This window comes from Podarcis bocagei (assembly GCF_964188305.1).
Source record: "Podarcis bocagei genome assembly, chromosome: 5".
NCBI classification, from domain to species: Eukaryota; Metazoa; Chordata; class Lepidosauria; order Squamata; family Lacertidae; genus Podarcis; species Podarcis bocagei.
Window position 1 is genome coordinate 33,340,885 of NC_138129.1, and position 24,751 is coordinate 33,365,635.

The 24,751-nt window shown below is 42.7% G+C and overlaps 2 protein-coding genes and 1 long non-coding RNA gene across 4 annotated transcripts in view; 1 reads left to right on the forward strand and 2 right to left on the reverse strand.

The window, feature by feature from the left end:
• IPO9 (importin 9) overlaps positions 1-7,027 on the reverse strand; it is a 33,376-nt gene extending 26,349 nt beyond the window's left edge. Inside the window, exon 1 of the mRNA XM_081194679.1 lies at positions 6,732-7,027. Coding sequence (XP_081050805.1) covers positions 6,732-6,882 — 151 coding nt within the window. The 5' untranslated portion in view covers positions 6,883-7,027. The remainder of the gene's footprint in view (positions 1-6,731) is intronic.
• A 1,646-nt stretch (positions 7,028-8,673) lies between these two features.
• LOC308587307 lies at positions 8,674-13,932 on the forward strand. Its single transcript, XR_014008313.1, has 3 exons — positions 8,674-8,890; positions 11,329-12,142; positions 12,471-13,932. It is a non-coding gene; the product is annotated as an uncharacterized lncRNA (long non-coding RNA).
• Positions 13,808-24,751, reverse strand: part of KDM5B (lysine demethylase 5B) — a 51,001-nt gene continuing 40,057 nt past the window's right edge. For both annotated transcript variants that reach the window (XM_081194656.1, XM_081194655.1), the window contains 9 exons: positions 23,784-24,139; positions 22,195-22,333; positions 21,701-21,880; positions 20,221-20,379; positions 19,024-19,509; positions 16,679-16,790; positions 16,330-16,484; positions 14,955-15,272; positions 13,808-14,653 (listed from right to left, as the gene is read on the reverse strand). In XM_081194656.1, coding sequence (XP_081050782.1) covers positions 14,516-14,653; positions 14,955-15,272; positions 16,330-16,484; positions 16,679-16,790; positions 19,024-19,509; positions 20,221-20,379; positions 21,701-21,880; positions 22,195-22,333; positions 23,784-24,139 — 2,043 coding nt within the window. In that variant the 3' untranslated portion in view covers positions 13,808-14,515. The remainder of the gene's footprint in view (positions 14,654-14,954; positions 15,273-16,329; positions 16,485-16,678; positions 16,791-19,023; positions 19,510-20,220; positions 20,380-21,700; positions 21,881-22,194; positions 22,334-23,783; positions 24,140-24,751) is intronic.

Below are 24,751 nucleotides of genomic sequence, written 5' to 3' on the forward strand. Positions count from 1 at the left end.
TGACGGATTCTGCCAGTGACTGAGGCAGCCACGATGAGAAGGGGCTGTGCAGTCAGAAAGGTTTAACAAGGCAAATTAACCGAGAAAGGCACCAGTTTACGCACGAGTAACTCATACCTATTACACTACCTGAATAATTGTTAGGGTGGGAAAAAACTACTTCAGTAATTGCTAGGGCAAACTAGTGTTAATTTGCCCGTGTTTCCAATTTCAGCATAACAAAATCTGCAGGTTCTGCCAAATAATACTACTACTACTACTTTTAAAATAAATAACCTATTCAGAAGGTGCAGGATGAAAATGTGATAGTTGTGAATGATGTATGTAAGGTTCAACACATCAGAGGGCCCAATGGTGGTTGCTCACCCCATACTGTACCATTACATGATCATATAATGCAACAGTCTGGGCTTGCTGCTAAAAGTAGAAGTGTGACATGTTCCCAAGCTTGCTTGAAGCAGCCACTCCTAGAATGAGCAATTCTCATTTGTTCTGTAACAGGAGGGCTGACCTCAGATCTTCAAAGCAGCTATCAGCTCATATTTGATACTACAAGCTGCATATAAATTTTCCCTGTAGGTGCAAGCACCTGACACTTGGGTCATGTAAGAAATAGGTTAGGAATCGTTGAATTTGTATGGGGAGGAGGGTAAGAGTGTGTGTGAACAGGCCAATACTATCTTTTCAAGAGTCTGAAATCCTGCACCTCTGTCAATTTGCCTGTAGTCCCTGAATATATCCTGAGTTTAATTTTCAGTAGTACATCCTCAAATTAATCCTTTATTTACAGTGGGTCAGCTAATCTGAAGTGGCTTGCCTTACGTAATATGTTTAGTGCTGTTGAGGTGGACCCAGCGTCTAAATAAATTTATGATCAGCCGTCACTATCATCAGGAGCATTAACTCATGATTGGGCCAAATGACCATCAGCTCTCATTAAGAGGATGGTTTATATTGGATTTAAGTTTCCATCAATAAATAGATATAAGAGTTTGTTAGAACATAAAACACCATGGTGGTTATCGCCATTGGAGGCTACAAGTGTAAAAAAGTTAAATATGGCCACCTATGAAGATTTGGTGATCGAAATAGAGAATCAGTGGAAATTAAAATATATGAAGAAATTAAAAGCTTAGTGAACGAATAGTTGCATTATTGTCAAATAAATGAAATATTTAAAGAAGATAAGAAAAACAATGGATTTGAATATACAAAATCCAGGTTTGAAGTAGATTTGTTGAGTTCTAAAATTAAAATATTGTCGAAAATGTATAAACTACTTTTAGAATGGCATGTGAAAGAGGAGGAAGTTAAATTGGTTATGATACATTGGGCAAAGGATATTGGTTAGAATATACAATTAGAGGATTGGGGAAAACTTTGGAATACATTTTACAGCTTGCAGTTCGCTTAAAGAAAATGTAATGGAAATGATGTATAGGAGGTATATAACACCAGTGAAGTTAGCAAAAATGTACAGACGAAATAATAAATGTTGGAAATCTAAAGAAAAAGAAGGTACCTTCTACCATATGTGGTGGGTTTGTAAGAAAGTGAAGGTTTTCTGGGAAATGATATACAGTGGTACCTCTGGTTAAGTACGTAATTCGTTCCGGAGGTCGAACTGAAACTGTTTTTAACCTGAAGCACCAATTTAGCCAATGGGGCCTCCCGCTGCTGCCGTGCCGCCGCTGCACAATTTCTGTTCTTATCCTGAAGCAAAGTTCTTAACCCAAGGTACTATTTCTGGGTTAGCGGAGTCTGTAACCTGAAGTATATGTAACCTGAAGCGTATGTAACCCAAGGTACCACTGTATAATGAACTTTTAAAAATGTTAAAATATACATTTGTAAAGAAACCAGAATCCTTCCTATTTGGTATTGTAGATAGAGAAATACATAAGCAAGATAAAATATTGTTTTTGTATGCAACAACTGCAGCAAGAATATTACTGGCCCAAAAATGGAAACAGGAAGAGATCCCAACAAAAGAAGAGTGGCAGATGAAGTTAATGAACTATGACGAGTTGGCAAAACTAACTGGGGAAATTCAGAACCAGCAGGACCAGACCTTTTCAAAAGACTGGAATAAATTTACATTGTATTTGAGAGACAACTGTAAACAATTGACATCGTTAGTAGGGCTACAAGAAGTTTTGTAAGATTAGAGATATAAATTATTATCAATATGATGTTAGTTAAGGAGGAGGGAAGTCTCAAGCCAAGATGGCGAAGTGGTTTTTATATATCATATGTAAGATGGATGTTTTGTCAATTTTTAAAAATAAAATTTAATAAAAATTATATATATATAAAAATTAAGTTTCCATCAACAGTGTTTTGAAACCGTTCAGCCAGGTGACCACAGATGCTTTCTCTCTGAATCTCTTTTCTGCTAGGTACTCTGAAAGATCTAACTAGTTAGGTCAAGATATTGACTTAGTTCATTTTATGTCTCTCTGTGTGTTTTTGCCTTCCCTTTTCTTTTTCCCCACCTTTCACCAAATAAAATTTAATATAGTTTGACATTTGGCTTCAATTGTTTTAAAAGGCAATTATCTGGATTGTCTCATAAAACTCTTCCCCACATGCTCAACAATATGGTTAAGTTTTGTGTTTTAAGGATAGTTTATGACTTGGTGTACTCTAAGAATTGGAAAAGTGAGTCAAAAGCTGCTTCCCGTTTAATATTTTTACAAGCTCTCAAAAAAAATGAGGCAGCCTAGAGTTTTCTGCAGGTTAGTATTATCCTGTTGTGATGACCTATGGCACTCTTATACCGTATTTTTCGCTCTATAACACGCACCTGACCATAACACGCACATCGTTTTTAGAGGAGGAAAACAAGGAAAAAAATTCTGAATGAAACAGTGGATGTATCATTTTTGTGCTTCATGCTGTGGCCACAGACATGTGATCTGATGGTGAATTTGGGGTAGCTCAATGCAAAGATCCTGAGGATCCATGTGGATCCATGCTTTTTAACCACATTTTTGCACCATTGCAGCCCCAGGCAACAGTGGGTGTGTGATTTTTGGGGGGCAGGCTGCTATGTGATCTGATGGTGAATTTGGGGTGGCCCAATGCAAAGATCCTGAGGATCCATGTGGATCCATGCTTTTTAACCACATTTTTGCACCATTGCAGCCCCAGGCAACAGTGGGTGTGTGATTTTTGGGGGGCAGGCTGCTATGTGATCTGATGGTGAATTTGGGGTGGCCCAATGCAAAGATCCTGAGGATCCATGTGGATCCATGCTTTTTAACCACATTTTTGCACCATTGCAGCCCCAGGCAACAGTGGGTGTGTGATTTTTGGGGGGCAGGCTGCTATGTGATCTGATGGTGAATTTGGGGTGGCCCAATGCAAAGATCCTGAGGATCCATGTGGATCCATGCTTTTTAACCACGTTTTTGCACCATTGCAGCCCCAGGCAACAGTGGGTGTGTGATTTTTGGGGGGCAGGCTGCTATGTGATCTGATGGTGAATTTGGGGTGGCCCAATGCAAAGATCCTGAGGATCCATGTGGATCCATGCTTTTTAACCACGTTTTTGCACCATTGCAGCCCCAGGCAACAGTGGGTGTGTGATTTTTGGGGGGCAGGCTGCTATGTGATCTGATGGTGAATTTGGGGTGGCCCAATGCAAAGATCCTGAGGATCCATGTGGATCCATGCTTTTTAACCACGTTTTTGCACCATTGCAGCCCCAGGCAACAGTGGGTGTGTGATTTTTGGGGGGCAGGCTGCTATGTGATCTGATGGTGAATTTGGGGTGGCCCAATGCAAAGATCCTGAGGATCCATGTGGATCCATGCTTTGTAACTACATTTTAAGTGGGGAGTGAAGGAAAAACACAGAAGGGACAAGAGAGCGTTGTGCAGAGAAGCAGCTGGCTAAGAAAGCAGGAGAGGGATTTTACGGGAGGGAGGAAAGAAAGGCAAAAGTTTCCACAAACCGAAGCCAGCTTTCTCTCTCCTCCTGCATGTTTTCTGGCTGCCTGCGAGGAGCACAGAGAGGAATTACTAGAAGGAAAGACCTCTGCTTTCCCCTCTGCTTGCCTGGAGGGGAGGGGATTTGCCTGCTCTTTGTTCCGTTTGAGCAAACACAGCAACGAAACAGAGGAGGGTGGGCAGTAAGACCCTGAGGCAGAATGCAGGAAAGCTGCAACTTCCTCTTTTCAGGTTTCCCTCTCGGACACAACGCACGATTGATTTTTGCTGATTTTTGTTCCTGCGCTCCCCTAATCGGCTCCAGGGACCCCCCCCCACATTCGCTCCATAACACGCACAGACATTTCCCCTTCCTTTTTAGAAGAAAAAATCTGCATGTAATAGAGAGAAAAATACGGTACTTTCATACACAATAGGGTGCTGTAAATTCTCTTCAATCCAGCATTCCTTAGTGCAATCAGCTCTTAAAATATAAGAATTAAGCAAAAAAAGTGGGCTGGCTTGCAGGATAGGTACAGATAAAGCTAAGTTACAAAGAAAACATGCACAACTTACTTCTGATCTTAAAATATACATCATTAATGCTTAATCCTATGTGAAGAAGCCTCATGGATAAGCCTTCTCAGAAGGCTATACAACTGATTTCTTTTATTGCAATAATTAGTGACACTTTAATAGTGCCATCTATGTCCTCTTTGTACGATTAATCTTTCTGCCCTCTCTACCAATACCTCAACACACATTTGTACTTTGGAGCAGACATCTCCAATTAAGTTGTGCCAGAGACAGAAGTTCATCAACTGAAAGAAACCACATTGGGAGAAGCTTCAGCTGGGTTGGGTGTCTGAAGGAAGTTCCCTTTGAAGTGACATAATCAAACTGCTTAAAACATAAAGACAGAAAATATAGTACAAATACGCATAAATATTGGTACTTCTCCTTCAAGCAATGACAGCTTTCAAACAACAAGAACAGCATCACAAAAGTGCTATATTGTTCATGACTTGCTTCTGAAAGTTGGTAGTCATGCCTTTACCCCCTATAGCTCCACTTGCCTGCACAACAATGACCAAGTAGCAATCCTATCTGCCCACAACACATTACAAACTACAATCTCAGGAATTTTCTTCTCATTAGTCATTTAAGTTACCAGCCTGGGGGTTGCAAGAGAGGGAAAGGAGATAAATTTCTTAAAGGCTTATTTAACTTGAATTTGCTATGGAAAACATTGTTTTTAAATATTTTAACAGAATATTCCTAACGCATAAGCACATAAATAATTCAAAAATTGATAAATAAAGCTAAAGCAGATTTTTTTCTATTGTGGTATTTTGGCAGGAAAAACTAATTTCCTTAGCACAGGGTTGGGGCACATGGTGTCAATCAGCTAATGGTTGGAATACGTGTCTTATTACCCCTGATGACTGACTGTCCTGGCTGAGACTGGTGGGAGTTGGATCTAACCACATATAAGCACACATGTATGTATGTATGCATATGGGTATATATCAACACATATCACACACACACAAACAACTAAAAACCACACAGAATTCAGATCTTATTATAACTCTCTACATTAAACTGAAGTAATTTATTATGTTTATGGAACTGCTATGTCTAAATCTATGGAGTTTAAATGGGTTTTAGAGCACATTTAAAAAGCCTAATTTGGAAATGATGGAGTGAAGTATCAGCACGTTCAGACTCTGCAATTCAGACATGCAATGCTTCAGCCCTTGTTGATCTGCACCAGTTCACATGGTAGATCACAATCTGTGTGGGAATATTTATATACCAGGCACTCCCACAGCTAGCTTATCACAGTGAGCATAACAATGCTCCAGAGGAGAAGTGGGAGAAAGACAGTATACCCTGTGACAGTACTGTATACACCTAAGCTAGTCTTAAGTAGGAGAGAACGCCTTTTTGAAACATTTCTGCAGAAGGCTTTAAGATCTACATCTCTATTTAATTCTATTACACTTAATGAGCACAGCTTTTTCTCATTAAAACCCGGCTGTACGCAACCCTTTAGGCCAACCAATTTTACTACAGAGATATTACTATGTCACTCAGTTCAGTGCTGCTCTTTAAAGTCTGAATAATTTAGCTTGGAAACCCTTAAGGCTGCTTTATAGGCGAACTTCAGCAAGGCGCCCAGACAAAGCCCCCTCCTTCCCCATCACCCAACCTTATCCCATGAGGAACCCTCTTCAACCTTTTCTGACCAAGCACAAAAGGGAGGGAGCCACTTTTTAACTTCACCCTGTAGTAGTTGTGTGGACGCACCGCTGCGGCGACCCTTAGGGTTAGGCCGACGACACTTACCAGACGAAGGCCGATTTACGCCTTACATACACAATGGGCACAAAAGGAGAAGCGGGGCCGCCGGAGGCAGCCCACTCCGAGATATATAAACTCCGGACGACTTGGAAAGGAAGCCTCGGCATCTCCGGTGCCGAAGAAGAGGCGAGACTGGGGCAAGACCATGAAGGGAGCGCGGAACCGGTGGCAGCAGAGGCAGGACACGAGTTTCCCCGCCCACCTCGAGCTCTGCGAAAAGTCCCTTCCAGCCCCTGCCCCACAAAAGGCCCTCCCAAAAAAGGGGTTAATCCAGAACTGGGAAACCGAGGAGTAGCTCCATCTCCTTCTCTGCCCATCGCCCTGGCCGGGGAGACCCCAGGCCCACAAAAGGGAAGAAGCGGGAGGCTCCGCTCCCCTCAGAGCTTTCCCTCCCGCCGCCGCCCCGTCGGCAGTTGCTGCCCCCACACTCACCCTCGGTGACCTCCAGCACCTTCACCTGCTCCTCGGCAGCTGCGCGCACCCCTTGCACAGGGCACAGGATGCCGTTCAGGGTCTCCACCAGCGCCTCCTTCAGCCCCTGAGCCACAGGGCCCGGCCCCACGCCTGACGCGACGCCCGCCATACCGCCGCGCCCCTGAGGAGAGCAGCAGCAAAGGCGAGGGAGAACCTCGGCGGGGCTGGGGGGGCGGGGAGGAAGCGCGAGGCGGGAGGAAAGGCAGCAGCGGGTGCGGATGAGGCGCCACTAGGCGGGCTGAGGGCCGCGGCTGCTGCCGCCACCGCGCGCCAAACGCGCACGCAACGACGTTCTCTCGCGCGGAGAGCGGCGCCTGCGAGGATCCCGCCGGAACCGGTTCTCGGAGAGCGCCCCCTGCAGCACGGATGGAAGCATCGCATCCTTAGGCTGACAACTTTTACTTTTTTAAAAAAAAAAATTGGAGTCCTTTATTACAGATCAGGCAGGTTAAAAAGGTAGACTATGTAAAGCAGAAGACTGAAAGAAAAATGTACCCATTTAACCGTTTCAAAAAACCATGTACGGAAAGAAGCTGAAGGAAAACACCCGAGAAGAGGCAGGTGTACCACCGTTCCCATTCTACGCTGGGCTGGTGGAGCCATTTCTCTTGCTGGTCTGCTAAAGAGAAATGTTGACAGCATGCCATCTCATTCTGCTGGTACTTAATGGGACAGGCTGGCGTGGGTCAGAGGCACCATCATGACAAACCAGAAAGTGCTGGATGAAAAGTGACTCATGGTCAATGGTGACAGAAATGCCATGCCATGGAATGGCAGGAAGTTGCTGTTTCTGCAGTTACAAGAAAGATAGCAGTGAGCCACACCAAATTCCTGCTTAGCTTTGCAGACAGCAGGGCTGCTGGACTGGCTGATACAAGTGAAGGACAAAATCTAGGTGTTCATCAGAATTTAGTAAAACCCCATTTTCAGTGGCAAGGCATGGTTTCCAGTCCTAAAGGTTCAGCAAGGTCAAATCAGGAGAATTTCCCATCCATCATGTAGTAGCCATACATCAGTCCCAACACTATGGCTCCCCAAACAGGATCAGATGGACTGTCCAGAAACTTCATTCTTTCGAGGGAGACTTGTTTGGAACCTTGGAGACATTAGGATTACTGTCATACGGATGAACCTCTCCTATAAGGCATTGGTCAAGCATCTCTCGGGCATCCAAAGAGTGGCCAACATCTTCAAAGTTCTCAGTGGCATCTCTACCAGCTTGTTTGAGCAGAATCTCCTCTCCACCTGGATGCTCACTGAGGAAGCGGGTGACGTCATAGACACACCCACTGATGACCAGTTTCCTAGTTGGTGTTTCGCTTCACCACTTTGTCCAGGGTGAAGACCCCTTTTGCGGGTCTCCAGCATGTCCCCGCTACCATGCTACTTTCTTGACCCCATTCAGGCTCGCCCACCTTGACCGAACAGGCTGACTTTTGAAATAAAAAAATGGGACAGTGGGATCCATCCATTTTTGGCTGGCTTAGGGGTCCAGCTCAATAGCTTTTGCTGGAAATAGGGATGGGCACCATTATTGCTGGACAGGGATGGGCAGATACAATACAAAAATTGACTGTTTGCCTACATCTTGAAGCAGGGGGTGGGGAATGTTTGGCTCTTGCTGGACTACAACTTCCTTCACCCCTTGACCATTGGTTATGCTGGCTGGGAATGGTGGGAGTTGGAGTCCAACGAAGATCACATGTTCCTCCCTACTGGTTATTGCTTTGTTTGTTGATGAGAATGAGGATGATTATGATGTGTTTTTTGTTTTCATTTTGTATGTTGCAAACGGCCCTGTGATCGTCAGATGAAGGGTGGTATACAAATTTAATCAATAAAAGTTAAAATAAATAACAAGACAAAAGACAGGGAGGAGAAATGACCTTGCTTCTTGACTGTGGAGGGACTATACCAACTTATTTCTGACCAATTAGGGAACCTTGATTGAAATGGGCTTACTCTCATGTGTGCTTAGAATTACATTCTTTACATTCATTCTGATTTGGTCTGGCCATTGCAAAGCTCTGGACAGTCAGCTGAGCAGTGGTAAAATGTGGAGATGTACTGAAGGGGCATCTGAAAGGACTGCAAGCTCCCACTGTCTGGATATTAGGGTAATCAGAGCTCCTTCTCTGGGTGTCCCTGATATCAGTTAGGTGGGTGGGGACCAGAAAAAAAATTTCTTCAAGATGGCACATGGTTGTATACATGTCATGGGCCCCTGCTGGATAGCATGCATGATTGCTATTAATGAGTAGGCATCACTGTGCATACACAATCTTGTGTCTCTAAAAAAACCCAAGCATTTTTTTCCTCATTGCCACCATCAGAATTAAAATGCCCTCCCACTCACCCATCCTTCTCAGTAGTGAGCTATGTAGCTAAAAGCAAGCAGAGCTGTAGCTTGGCATCATTCTCTTGGCTGTACTTCAAATAGTGGTGAGGCAGTAAAGAGAGGGATTGCTGAAAGCCCAATAAGGGCTGCTTTCTTAAGCCAACTGCTCATACAGCCCTGGAAGAACAGGAGAACTGAAGGGCTACACTGTGTTGCCACAGCTGACTTCCCTTATATGGATTGGATGAGTGCTATGGAGGATACAAAATACAAAGGCTGCACCAAGAGGCCCTAAGAATTGACCAGAATTTGGTTGCATTTATAAATTTTATGCCTGTCCTTGTCTCTTGTCTGCTCATTTATTTTGTACTGTGTGTTTTTTATTGTACATTGCCTTGTAATTTCAAATTGAAGTTGATATATAAATATAATGATGATGATGAGAGGGGACTTTTATTAATCAGAGCTGAAAAGGAAAAAAAAAATACTTGCAACTTCTACATGCCTGGAGGGCTTGCCTAAACAAAAGATGTTTCAAACAGGCACCATTAAGATTACAGTGGAAGTGCCTACTACCTGACCTCATTCACAGGAAGTTCCACAGTGTACATGCTGCCACACTAAAAGACAGATTTATTACAAGTGCAGAACAAGTATTATGTGGCACCTGTAACAAATGTCCTGCAGCATCAATACATAGCAAAGTTATTTTTCCTCCACCCCCCAATTGTATGCTGAAGCAAACTGCTGAATGGCTTGCAACGCTTTTCTTAAGAGTGGCTGAAATGCATTTAATTAATCATGCAAAAACCACAGACAAAAATGTGTGGATTTTTCACAAATCCAACATGTCCTATAAATATCCCATTGTCTGTCTTGCAGATGGATGCATGAAACCACAAGCATGGTCTGACTATAGGCATCTTTCTTTTGAACTAGCACATTCTGAGGTAAAGTTGGGTTGCAGCCAGAATTAAATATGCCAGTTCAGATCTCATGAGCAGGCAGTAGTGAGACATGTGTCATGCCAGTGAAGTGCATGACAGAGCCTATAAACATCCAGATGATCAGAGACATTATTATTTCTGGCCTATTACCAATACAGTATTTGTACTAACCCAATTTCATTGTTGCTATTTTAAGACAAAGCTCCCTAACTGGCTTTGTTGTGCAACGGCTTTCACTAAAGAGAATGCCTGAGAGGACGCTTTGCATAGATCAACACGGTGACAATTTAAATGTTTCCAGCACTGGCTTGTTACATCAGCACCCATGTGTTCTAGAGTAAATGCTTGAGAACACTGCTTTGCATAGACCGGCATGGTGACAAAACAATCCTATTTAAGTGCTTCCATATGAAAGATCAGAGTTTTCTTATACCAGGATCCTTGTGTTCTAGATCTGATTCTGTCAAAATGATGGCAATCTCTCTGTAATAACCTCACTATTGTACAGGGAACCAACTAGACCACTGTATGTAACCCAATTTCATGCTGGCTGTGCAGTGGTGATATGATAAAGTCTGGTTTTTTGTTTCCTTCCCACAATGCAGTGCTTTCGAAGCTGAGGGCCTTTGCAGGAACCTGGCAAAACAATGTAATATTGGCCACTCTTTCTCCCACTCCCATACAATAGGTGCTCCCCTCTCCCCAAAATAAAAACACTGTCATAGGCCAATAATGTTTTTACCTTTAAACATGCATCTCTCATAAGGGGAAAAGGCTGGCAGCACTGGCTCCAAGGTAACATTGTCGATTGAAATGAGATGTTTATTGGTCTGAAGAGGGTACATTTCTGAAAATCTTAGGGCTGAACAGTCTACAAAACTTTTGTTACTACTCTATTGATGCTGCTACTTTGTGTTCTCATGGCACAGTGGTACCTTGGGTTAAGAACTTAATTCGTTCTGGAGGTCCGTTCTTAACCTGAGGTACCACTTTAGCTAATGGGGCCTCCAGCTGCCGCCATGTGATTCCTGTTCTCATCCTGAAGCAAATTTCTTAACCCAAGGTACTATTTCTGGGTTAGCAGAGTCTGTAACCTGAAGTGTCTGTAACCAGAGGTACCACTGTATAACTTGGATGAGTTGTGCCAAGTCAAAGATACACACTGGTGTTCTTAAGCTCACAAGAGGACTTTTGATTCAGCAGGTGCTTCTGCTAAGCCAATGGATGATCATAGAGGGGGTTGTTCACCATTTCTTCCTTGCCCCCACAGGTACAAGCATTTCCCCAAAAATCAGAGCGAATTTTGAGGGACACTTCTGAAAATATGGGAGGTGGCATAGGTTGACTATAGCAGAAAGAGCTGGTCTGCAAAAATCACGTTCCCTCAGAATCTGCTAGCAGAGGTGTCCACTGATTTTCCACCCAAGCAACACAGCATTTTGGAAAGGAACACACCTAGGACAGTATTTCTCTCACACACAATCTTTTTCTACACAGTTCTGGAACAGGTTTCTTCATAAAGGAGCAAAATGTTTTTCATTCTGCCCCTCCACCCAAGTGTTGATCAATATGCTCTTTATTTATTAAAATAAATAAATAAATAAATAAATAAATGTGGCACTAAGATTGTTTTGGGCATGGCTTTCAAGGCAAGGCTTTCCCTCAGGTAGCCTTCCTCAGGCTGATGCTCCAAATGTTGAGACTTCCAACTGCCCTCAACCCCAGCCATCATGACAATGGGTAAAGGAATATGAGAACTGCAGTCCCAACATTTGGCAAGTGCCAGGCTGGGGAAGGGTGTCTTAATATGGTTTGTTCTCAAATAATGGGAATTCTGAAAGTGCTACTGGTCAGTGCAGCCAACCCATTGCAGTTGGGACAATACTTTATTATAAAACACAGTTTCCATTGCTATTCTGTAACCACTACAAGGGCTGCAGGTAGACAGAAGAAACTCCTGGACTATAGCATCCATAATTTGTACTGCTTGTACTCACTAGCTGTCAGATTTAGTGCAAGTCTTAAGAACTAATCCCATAGCATATTCCCACCACTAATTCCAGAAGTTAAAATGAAATACAGTGGTGCCTCGCAAGACGAAAAGAATCCGTTCTGTGATTCTCTTCGTCTAGCAGTTTTTTCGTCTTGCGAAGCAAGCCCATTGACGGATTAGCGCTATTAGCGGCTTTTAGCGGCTTATCAGTTTATCGGATCAGCTGATAAGCGGCTTAGCGGCTTAGAAAAAGGGGGGGGAGGAAAAAAACCCGCAGGAACTCGCAAGACATTTTCGTCTTGCGAAGCAAGCCCATAGGAAATTCATTTTGCGAAGCACCTCCAAAACGGAAAACTCTTTCGTCTAGCGAGTTTTCCGTCTTGCGAGGCATTCGTCTTGCGGGGCACCACTGTAATAAGCCTGTAAATAAGAATTCCATAGCCCCTCAGTTTTTGATTTTTGTGTTACAAATATGTTTTATGCTTTAAATGTATTGGCATTTTTTTAAAAAGGTAACAGCCAGCCAATGTTTTTTCTTTCCACTAGCAGGTTACGTTTTAGGCCAAATGTATGTCAAGAGTCTCATTCTCTGCTGACTGAGCTATCACCTAACATAACATTGATTCTGAACTCAGTCGGACAGGTTAGAAGTGGCAGTTATATAGAGATAGAAGCAAGAAGATCAAAGCTGCTAGGAATATTTCCGTCCTTTTTCTCACTGGTCAAGACTTCCAAACTGTATTCTCGTCACCCATGAAATGGGAAAGAATGGCATCTGGTTGTGAAGACTGCTGTCCAAAAACTTACCGAAGTCAGAAGTGAGCAAATATATACCATGAGGAATTAACACAAAAAGGAACACCAGTCCAATACACAAGATAGCCGTGGGCAGGGCTTGTGCTGACAAAGCTCAAAGATGAATCCTGACTCTCATACTGAATCAGACCATTAGTCCATCTAGCTCAGGTACTGACTGGCAGTGGCACTCAGGGTTTAAAGCAGTGGTCTCTCCCACCCATACCTAGAGATGCTAGGGATGGAAGAAGACATTTATGTCCATTCTGCTGCAGTTTGTCTTCTAACACAAACTACATTATTAGCCTCACTTTCCAATTTGTCAGAGTTTTACATTAATTGCTATTATTACGTTATTACACACCATTTCGATGCAATGGTCATTCATTTCAATACACAGGGAACTCAATACAAATGGGGAAAAAAGCAATCAATCATGCACCACTGGCGAACTCAAAACAAGAGCGGATACCAATTGTATTCACTGAATTGATTTCTGTTCCAGACATGGGACAAATAAGTGAACATCGGCATTTTCCACACCGATTTCCATCAGAATTCTGTGACAAGTCTAGAGATGCTGAGGACTGAACCTGGGATGTTTTGCCTGCAGAGCATGGACTCTACACTGAGCCAAGGCCCTTCCATCATTTATGTCATCTGACAGACCTTTGTAAAACATATCTACAAAAGTTACTACCTCATAAAACCCACTTGCCTACACATTCGTGGTCTTGGAAAAGAAACAGATTTGTTAAGTTTCTATGCCTATTTGCCACAGGTAATGAGGAAATAGGTTTTTACAAGGCAGATCTAGGCTCTGTGGGATTAAGGAGAGAAAGACGTCTGAAAATGCAATGGCATGGATGCTTTTAAAAACATAACATGTGAAAACATGCATCATAAAAGAGATCAAGATGGGAAACAGCTGCAATGCAACATCTTTGAAGACACCAGCATGGAATTTTGTAACATAACCAAGGGTTTATTCCACAATATAAACTGCAACATTTGATACAAGCTACCAAAAAAGAAGAAAAAGCCAAAATACAGCTGTGGCCATTACTTTACAGAGCTTTCTTGTCTCCTACATCACTAGTTCATCAGTGACACTAGAACCTAAACATTTGCTTTCTGTACATTAACCAATGCTAAAAGCACCACACGCTGTTCAGAAATAGAATTCCAGTCACTGAAACCAGACACAGAAGTTATTGCTCAGATAAATAAACCTAGTCTACAAAATCAATGGGGGGAGGGGAATCTAAAGTTTTCAAAAATGTTCAAAAGAGTAAACAGGGATTTCTTCAAAAAGAGGAATTATGGGAATTCTTAGTGCAGTGTTTTGCACCTAAACAGAGTTGATTAAATGTGCTGGTAAATTTCAAAGAGGTAATTTAATGCTATACATGAAAAGGTGCGTGTTTTGATGCCTTCAAACTGGCGAAAAACCCCTGTCTGAACAGTCAGCATTTCAAACCTCAATAACCACAAACAGCTTAAAGGATAAAAATACAAAAGTGTCAAATTGTTTTAAGGTCTGAAAAATGATCCCATTAGGATAGAAGTAGCACCATTTGCAACTTGGCTCTAAAACCAGCCCAGTGGCTTTATGGAGAGAGAAAAAAGCTAATCTTCTGTTGTAGAGTCCTTATGTTCATCAGGCATGTTACTTTCGATATGGGGAGTCCTTTCCCGTACAGCTCACACATATGTAGTCTTCTTTTTCTGCCATTTCTGGAGAGACACCCACACATACTTGATGGAACCACTGATTGCAGCAGCCATCACACTGGACCCAGTCCACCTAGACACAAAGAGAGAGTTAAAAAGTCTTCACACAACAACAAATATGGTACATCACTTTTATATCTGTTTGCTAGCAAGTTTTCTGTAGCTACGTCTAGCAGTCTACTAGTACCATATCCTGTACTGGGCACAATACTTTGAGGAGATAGAAAAACTGGTGTTCAGAAAACAGTCTTAGGGTGAAAGGCTGAAAGAACTGGGTTTGTTTGTTCTGGGTGGCCTACAATGCCCCCTCCAACTCTATGATTCTACCAAACCATGCGTTTTTACATCCTTTACAGATATTTCCTTCAACTTACCTCATCACCTTCAGGCTGCAGGCAGTTGACAGCTGGGCAGATGGCATCCTCATCTTCAGATTCTTCTTGTTCAGAGAAGGACATATCCGAAAGAAGCAACTGGCTTTCACCAGACCGCTGTATGTCAAACAACCTGTTTCTTTCCAGCTTGCTAGTACCCAGTTCCCTCAAATGAGATAATTTCAGTTTTTTCTTGTTGGGAGCTATTTTTCTGACTCGTGTTCTCATCTCACTGCAGAAATCTCCTCTCTCAAAATGTCTCTTCAGCTTCCTTTCCACAGAGCAAATTCCATCTCGCTTCCCTCGACAAAAATCAGTCTACAAGAAACATGCATTAGAAGATCATAAAGTACCATGTAGCCAGTTCCTTATACTTCTGGCATGCTATGCAGTAACCATCCACACATTTAATGAGAAGCACATATTAAGCATGGGATGCGGGTGGCGCTGTGGGTTAAACCACAGAGCCTAGGACTTGTTGATCAGAAGGTCGGTGGTTCGAATCCCCGCAACGGGATGAGTTCCCGTTGCTCGGTCCCTGCTCCTGCAAATCTAGCAGTTCGAAAGCACGTCAAAGTGCAAGTAGATAAATAGGTACCGCTCCGGCAGGAAGGTAAACCGTGTTTACGTGCACTGCTCTGGTCCGCCAGAAGCGGCTTAGTCATGCTGCATGCTGGCCACATGACCCGGAAAAACTGTCTGCGAACAAATGTCGGCTCCCTTGGCCAATAAAGCGAGATGCGCGCCGCAACCCCAGAGTCGTCCGTGACTGGACCTAATGGTCAAGGGTCCCTTTACTTTACCTTTACATATTAAGCATAATACTTCAGCATCTCTTTCTTATAGTACTTAAGAATGAGATTTTTTTGAAAAGTTTTACCATTTTTTCAACACAGATACAAAAAACCTCCTTTCACCTTTTAAGTGCAAGGGAATTAATATTGAGAGCACACATATTGGCTGTGAGCTGCCACAGCATGCAAGCTATCCCTAACCACTTTTGGAGCTCATAAGCAATGTCACAAAAACCTGGACATTAGAGCTTTGGTATGGCAAAGCTTATGCAACAGAACGTTTGTAAGAATTCCATTGCAACTGCACATCTGGTGTGCTTTTTGGGGGGGAAGGGATACAGAGAAACAACTGAGCTGGATTTCTAGTGTGCCCTCTCTATCATCCTCTGGTGGCTGATGTTGAGGGAGGGGAGAAATAAAAGTGATACACAGGAAAATGCTTCTGTGTGTGCATGTGTACTGTTGATGAGAGGGGGGGGGGAGCCTGTATTTACACTACAGCAATTAAAACAAGATTTTCAAACAAGCAGATTCAAGCAATCACTCCCTTTCTGAGATGGACCCCGGCCCAAAATATTTACCTTTTCACTTGTTGGTCCTACTGGTGACCTCTGTTCTGTCTTTGCAACTGGGCTTTGCTTTGTGAATAAGATCTCATACAACTCTTGTATTTCGGGTAATGAAACCTGTAGTAGTTGGGCTTCCATCATCAGTTCATTCAGCTCTGCACTAATGGCTAGAGTGACAAACAAAATAATTTTTAATTATCAGTGGTGAAGTTACATAGCTTTAAAACTTTTCTTTCCAAAGCACATCAAGCAAATTGAAATTATTTTTACAAATTCTCTGCCTACAAGACCCTACACAAAGGAGCTCATAATGTTATGTTTAGGATTTCACACTGATGAATGATAAGTACAGCATATTTACCATGAAGGGGGATGCAGTTTTGTCCTGTAGAGAAAGGAGAGTGTAAATGCATGGGTCTGTTATTCCAGTCATGTGGCAAAGAGAAAGATGTAGCACCAATTGTCTGTGAAACCTAATTAAAGAGAAGCAATTAAACACCACCTTATTTCTTTAACATGCTGTGAACTTGAATGATAATGGTGTTAAAATGTAACTTTAAATTAACAATTGATTAAAATGACATGCCCAATATCTTAGTTTTAGAAAGTTCTATTGTTATTATTTCAATTTATTAGCCACTCTTCACCATAAGGTGCTATGTCTGGCTACAACAATTTAAAACACTATATTATAACCATCTAAAACAAACTGAAGTCACTGGATTAGGTCCTCTTTTGGACTGGAAACTGATTAAGGAACAGGAAGCAGAAGTGAGGAATAAACAATTTTCCACAACAGAGTAATCCATGTCGGCAATATCAGTATTGGAGCAGGTGCTATTTAATTTAGTCATAAGTGATCTGGAGTTAGGGGTGACGTAGCAAAGTTTGCAGTAAATACAGTACTAATTTATCCATGATTGTGAAAAATCAACAAACATGTGAGGAACTCCAAAAAGCATCTCACCAAACTGGGTGGATGGCCAGCAAAAAGTAGCAAATGAAAAGCCATTGAAATGTGAAGGGGCAAAACATTCTAACCACACATTCAGTAATAGGGTCTAATCTGTCCGTGACTTGGAGGGAAAAGTGTTAGGGGGTTAAAGAGACAACTAACGAAAAATGTCAACTCTTGTGTGTAGAAGTAAAAAAAGCAAATTCCATGTTATGATTGCCTCTTCTCAAAAAAGGCACATAGAAAACAGGAAAGAAAAGGGCAACCAACATTGTTAGGAGCTGATCACCTTCCTGAATGGATTTGGGGCTTTTTAGACAAGAATAAATGATTAAATGGGAATGTGACAGAAGTTAATGTTATACTGTACATTATGGAGAAAGTGAAAGTATTTTATTTTTTACTCTCTCTTATAACATCAGAACTTGGGGTAACTCAGTGAAACTCCTTGGCAGTAGATTCATGACAAACAAAATTAAGTACTACCTCAACACACTACTGGATTAACAGTAATTTAGAGGGCTTTAAAAAGATACCTTATGGAGGTGGTCTATCAATGGCTATAAGCCATTATAGCTAAAAGGAACAGTTGGGGGGCAGGGTAGTGGGACAACAGTGGGGCTATTCTCCCGAAGGTATCTGGTTGGCCACTGTGAGACACAGGATACCACACTAGACCTTTAGTCCGATTGAGCAAAGCTTATCTCACATTGCTATGCAAGATGTGCCTGTCCTTTGCAGACAAAAGACTGTCACATTAAGGTAGGGGAGAAGGGAGCTTCATTTTCCATGAAAAAAACATATAACCATTTAATTTGGGGAAGTCACTGGAAGGGTCAACATTTACACCACTTTAAAATGATGGCAAATTACTGCCTTCTCTCCAGTTTGGCTTTGTGGTACCACATAAGTAAAGGTAAAGGGGCCCCTGACCATTAGGTCCAGCCGTGACAGATTCTGGGGTTGAGGCATTCATCTTGCTTTATTAGCTGAGGGAGCCGGCGTACAGCTTCCGGGTCATGTGGCCAGCATGACTAAGCCGCTTCTGGCGAACCAGAGCAGGGCACGGAAATGCCAATTACCTTCCCGCCAGAGCGGGTACCTATTTATCTACTTGCACTTTGACGTGCTTTTGAACTGCTAGGTTGGGAGGAGCTGGGACTAAGCAACGGGAGCTCACCCCATCACAGGGATTCGAACCGCCGACCTTCTGATCGGCAAGTCCTAGGCTCTGTGATTTAACCCACAGCGCCACCCACGTCCCTTGTGATACCTTGGGGGAGGGGGGTCTTTCCCCCCCAAGACAAATAGTCAAACAAGTTTCATCCCAAGCCAGCTAAACAGACTGTGACATCAGATCAGCTGGTCCACAAGCAGATTGGGGGTCCATGACAGAGGAGCTGATGAAGGGCCAGAGACACAAGACTGATAAGAGAGCCCTCTGTTAACAACTGAGCAGGAAAGCAGGGGTACAGGAGGATTTACTTTATTCTAAATGATACAGTTTAGGACAGGAACATAAGGCAGCTTAACTCCACAACAAGGATACATATCAAGGAGAGAGAGTAGAATTCATGGCCTAATAGGACAATCCATTAAGTAATAAATGTGCATGAACCAAGGCTGGGGAATTAGCATGTAATTCCTTAATAATTTACCACAGTATTGTTGGCTCAGAGTTTAGATAAATGTGTCAGTTGGATATTGCGCAACACATCCTGGTGAGCTCCCCGTATCAAGGAGAACCTTACCTTACTTGTCTCTTGCAACTGGCCTGCCATGGTTTGCCATCTGCTGTACAGTATACCTGAGCCCACTTTGTCTTGTATAAGTTTTATATTCCCTGAGGACAACATCTGCTGTGCTCTATGTTGCCAGTTCACGGTTCTCTCTATCATATACCGTAAAGCATCTCCCTCAGGCAGTCTCACTCGAATACGTTGCAAGGAAGCCAGTAAAGGTAGAATCTTTTCTAAAGGTGGCTTTTCAGATCTATGACAGTGAGGGCAGAGCCACACCCGAGGTTCCTGCAAAGTTCTGGGCACTGAAACACAGCTGGTATGGAAGACCGCTCTGCATAGTTCACACTGTATCATTGGTGCTGCGGGCTCACTCTGGCAGAGACAAACTTTGATCTCTACATCCTGTTCAGTGGAGAATATTTTTTTTTCATTTGCTGCTCTAAGTGAATGCAGTGCTTCCATCTCCTTTAAGCGGGCTTCACCAAGTGTGGCCATCTGGAAGAAAATGACATGAAAACAGTCAAATTCCTCAGAGCAAAGTTTTTAAACTGAAGGACTCAACTATAATTTTCTCCAAATCCTGCAAGAAAGCTTTAGATGATCCTCATGGTCCCTGCCAACTCTGCAATTCTATGATTCCAACTAGGGAGTCAAATCAAATGCATTCTTTTTGAACCTTTTTTTTAAAATGGCACGTTGTCTGATACTTCATCAAATGTTAAGGGATACACTTACATGTAGAGTAAGAGAAGATCCATCCCAAACACATCTTATCTCAATCCTCAGAAAGTCCAATTTTTAAAATGTATTAAAACATGCCCTCTTTACTAGGGAGAGAACGCAAAAAGTTATACAGTCATACCTTGGGTTACAAACGCTGTGGGCTGTGAGTTTTTGGATTGAGGACCACGCCAAACCCAGAAGTACCGGAATGGGTTACTCCCGGGTTTCGGCGCTCGCGCATGTGCAGAAACACCAAATCGCATCATGCACGTGTGCAGACGCAGCGCTGTGGGTTGTGAACGTGCCTCCCGCACGGATCACGTTCCCAACCCGAGGTATGACTGTACTAGACAAAAAAGGATTAGTGTGCATCTCCACACCAAAGGAAATGGAAGAAATGAAGCATCATAAAAGAACAAAGCAAGAGAAAAGCTTAATCTACTGAACATCTATTTCCAAACTCATTTCTAACAGTATACATACCGCAGCAGCAGTTTCCTTACTCTCAGATAAAGCTCTTTCCAAATCATTTAAACTCTCTAATTTGGTACTCTTCTTTTTTCCATTTGGGACAGGCTCTTTTAATTTCTTCATTTTTCTTTTAAATCCCAATGTTCCAATATCACATCTTGGACACAACACCTGGTGAAGAGTCAGAACAACCATTATTCATCCTGGTGTAAAACAGCATAATCGTATCCGCCTTGTAAATGGCCAATCCACAGTAGCTGTGTTAGTCTGTTGTGGCAAAAGCAATAAAGATCCATCTGAATCAGGATGTTCTATGCAAGGTCATGCTGTCAAAAAAGAGAGATGCAACAAGACACTGACCTGTTTCACAAAACACAGCAAGACAAACTTGTAGGCTCCTGGAGAGGAGCTCACAATAATTTTACTCCTCCCAAGTACTTTTTACTACTGTTTCACACCTAGTTAAACCAAGGTTTGGCTTAATGCTTTACCAGAAGTGCTACTCATGGTCCAGGGGTCCTTTACCTTTACCTTACCTTTTACTCATGGTTAAGCTAACTGCTCACTAAACATGAGCTGTAGCCAAGAACAAACATGGGAGGTGGCATACACTAAACAGAAGACTGCACATACATCTTTTAAAATATGATAGTCATCAGTCACCTGAACCTTGAGGGCTGTCGTTGCAGCACTTACTTCTTGTATAATCCCACTTCCCATATCATAGTTATCTGGGAATATCAAGGGCCAAACTAGTTACTGCACACAGTCATGTATAACATCGTCCTGATAGACCTCTCTGAACCATGAAAGCCACCTTTTGGAGGGACAATTAGGATTAATGTGGTCCAGCTCAGGACTTCATGACTTCCATGACAACCATGGATCAGTCATAAGTTTGTCACTGGCCTGACACAGAAAGCATATACTTTTGTCTTTGCCTTGGTGAGGAACTTGTCAATATGGATTCTTGCATTCTAGGTAAATTCCTGGCAGCTAAGGATGTGGAGGCCTTAGTTTCACTGTGGAATGGTGAGATGTGATAGGCCATTGGCATGATGGAGCCTGAATGCCCCTGTGGTTTTGTGTGGGGCTTCAGGCCAGACAATGGCTTAAGAACAATAGGCATAAGGCCTGCTGTGAGGGTAACTGAACATTTACTACTAGAACACATAATTGTGCCTACTGCATAGTGGTGAAGGCAACAATGAAGGCTTAGTTTGCAGCCTCCATCAAATCCTCGAGTAGCTGCCACAGGAAACAGTATGCTGGAACCCTCAGAAGCCTGCTATGGGAGTTTTGCTAGGCAATTTTAGGCCAAAATTCTTGATTTCATAGTGATCCAAATACCATAGTTGGGACAAATCTATGTCAGGTGTCTTGTCCAGTTTTGTGGGATACTTTCAGTCAACCCTTGACTCTTAATTTCTATGTGCTGTGTATATATCACAAATACTGAATTAAAAGCATGTATACACCATAAACTGCTTACCTCAAGAAGAGAATAAGGTGAATTCTCAGTCAAAAAAGTATTGTTTGCACACTCTTTCCAAGTTTGAACCTCGGCAACTAATGATTCTAATCTTGGCAGATATTCAAGATGTACTGGAATAGAGCGACTTCTAGACACAAGTTCCACAAGTGTATCTAACACAGGCACACGTCCACCAACCTAACAGTGTAGAAACATTATTTTAAAAAAAACATTAAAGTAATTGCATTATTCTGCTGCATGCCTATCTAAGGCAGATACGGAGAACTTGTGGGACTACTGATATTGCTGGACTACATGCTGGCTGGGGTTGATGGGAGTCCCAACAAGATCTGAAGGATCACAGGTTCCCCATCCCTACCCTAAGGAAACATCAGTTGTACAACTTAAATTTCTGCCAGCAATTGAACACCACACAGTCTACAGAAACAAATGAAGTTAGAGTGAAATCACTAATGAACATCACTGATGATCAGTAGATATATCTTTCCTACCTGTAAGCCCTCCACTTCCTGTAGCCAGTCTCTGGCCTTTTTTACAGCTTCTTTCAGAGCTATGCCATTTGGAAGGTAAGCAGGAATTTCCTCAATCTCCTTCACTGCTGCTTCAAGACTACTTAATGACTGCCGTGGTCTTAAAATAAACAAACATATATGATCAAAATGTTGTATTATTACTCAAACGCTAGTGCAAAATTGCTATTGGCCAAACAATTATAGTATCATAAGGCACTTCTTGTCGGTATGGGATGTCAACAGACAAATTAGAAGCATATATAATTCAGTTTAAATTACAGGCAATCCCCCATTTATGTAGGGGTCACATTCCAGGTCATCACATGTGTATGCCCACCCTGCTTCTCTTCCAACGCTGAACATGCACAAATTGAGAATTGCCTGCATAAGGTTTCCATATCTTGAAGGCCAATAAGGAGGACACAGGGGGAGGGATTCTGGGGAGGTGGGGGCTCCTTTAAACTTCTCCACTGGGGGTGTGCAGCTGCCCGCCTCTCAATGGAGAAGTTTAAAGGAGACCCCCACCATGCCTCCGGCACACCAGGTGGAGGATCCATTAGACTCCCCCCCCCCCCCCCAGCGAGGCAGCAGCAGCTGAGACAGGCCAGCGCGCTTGCCCCATCCAAGGCCGCCTTGGCGCATGGGTTGGGCAAGGCAGAGGCAGCCCAGCATCTGCATCAGAGAGCCCTGAAGGCAGTGCAAGGGCTCTGTTGTGCTGCTGCTGCTGGGCTGCCACTGCCTTGCCCAGCTGGGGAGCGGGAGCAAGCCAAAGCAGCCGGCTCCTTCCATGCTCTCTCTGCCTGCATATGCTGCTTGCAAAGCAGTTCAGCAAACACATGCATACACACAGAGACTCTGTCCCCACCCCAACACACTTTTTTGCTAAGGAAAATATTCCCCACATATGCGATTTTTACATTTTAATCAGGGGAATGGGGACCAAGAGTTGGAAGATTCTCTCAGCCCGATGGTGATAACATAAAAATAAGAGGGAGGAATTCAACATTGCACTCTTCTGATCTTTCCTCTTCCTATGTGGTGCTCTGGGGAGTATTCCTGACCCTTCTGAGTGGATTTGGGGAAGTGGGGGGGGGAGCGAAGCCCATATACACTAGTGAGAGCCCTTGTGCTGGTCTTCACTAGTGTGCATGGTTACCTGAATCCGGGGCAGAGTTCTAGCCTGGTCACTTTCCTGACAACAGTTTTTTATGTGCAGAGATTCTGTATGCATGTATACTGTACATACATACATACAGAGAAGCATTGAGACACATAAGGCTCCATCTTGAAGTCTAAAGTGGTACAGGTCAGAAGTTAATGCCTGTAGTTAAAACTAGGCTCAATACATTACTGTAGGACTCGTCGTCACCCAAATGCCATCAAGTGGAAGATGGGTTAACCATTTCCTGCCTGCTGGGACAGAGAATATACCATCTCACTTTCTTTCCTGTACACAGAGTGCTACAGACTCACCTTTCCTCATTTTTGTGAAAGTTTGGGAAAATAATTACTTGAAAGCAGTGTGTGGTAACTGCAATAGTTCTGAAAGAGGAAGATTCCGTTTTTACCTGGCTTTTATCAGGGTTCTAGCCTTGTCATCCCAGTGTTCAGATACTGTCAACAGCTCTTGCAGCTTAGCCATTGCCTTCTCAACAGCAGGATGAGGAGCGAGCCCAACACCAGAGTCTATAAGTCTTCTCATATCATCCAGAGTAAGAGAATTTTGGTCCAAGCAAATATGCTGCACATCTTCCAGCCAGTGGGCTTGCTCTAGGCGTATCCGTAATTCACTTAGCTGGGGAAGATCAACATCAAAGTCAAAACTGACATCCAAGAGTTCCTGTATTTCTGAAGCACTGGGAATTTCTTCAGAGAGGAGTTTTTGGCTATACTTCTGAAAGTCTTCCACACGATTAAGAAGATCCTGAAATATAAAGCAGCAAAATATGTCAAGGGTTTAAAACTCTCCCACCAAAATATCATGAAATCTATTCTGTCACTTTCACCTGAACAGCAAGCGACCTAGCAGGCTTTTCAGAATACGAGGCATATTTGTTTCCAAGAAGTAAAAAAATAATAATTCCTCAGATTTGAAGATTTCTGAACAAATCTCATTTTAAGAGCTTATCAACTTTGCCAAGATCTGCTTAAATAAATAATGACCAAAAATTCTGATGTGTTTTAGAATTTTGTATGAGTTAACCAAGTCAACTTTATTAGATGTGGATTTTGGTCAGGGAGAGCTCCAATCTGAATTCATATTCTTCCTGCTCTTAGGAAGTGACAACTCCCTGGGGTAAGGTTTCTACACCAAGAAAGCATAGAAAATTAGTAATGCAGACCTGCCAATTTACATTCATTTAAAACTATGTTCAAATACATACACCAAAATATGATATATGTCTGGTTTGCACAAAACACTAACCCATGGTTTATTAAAACCACTGTTTGTTTGATTGCGCAGGGGCCATGCTAATCTTCTCTGTATCGTTCCAATTTTAGTATATGTGCTGCCAAAGCGAGCACATATTATTAC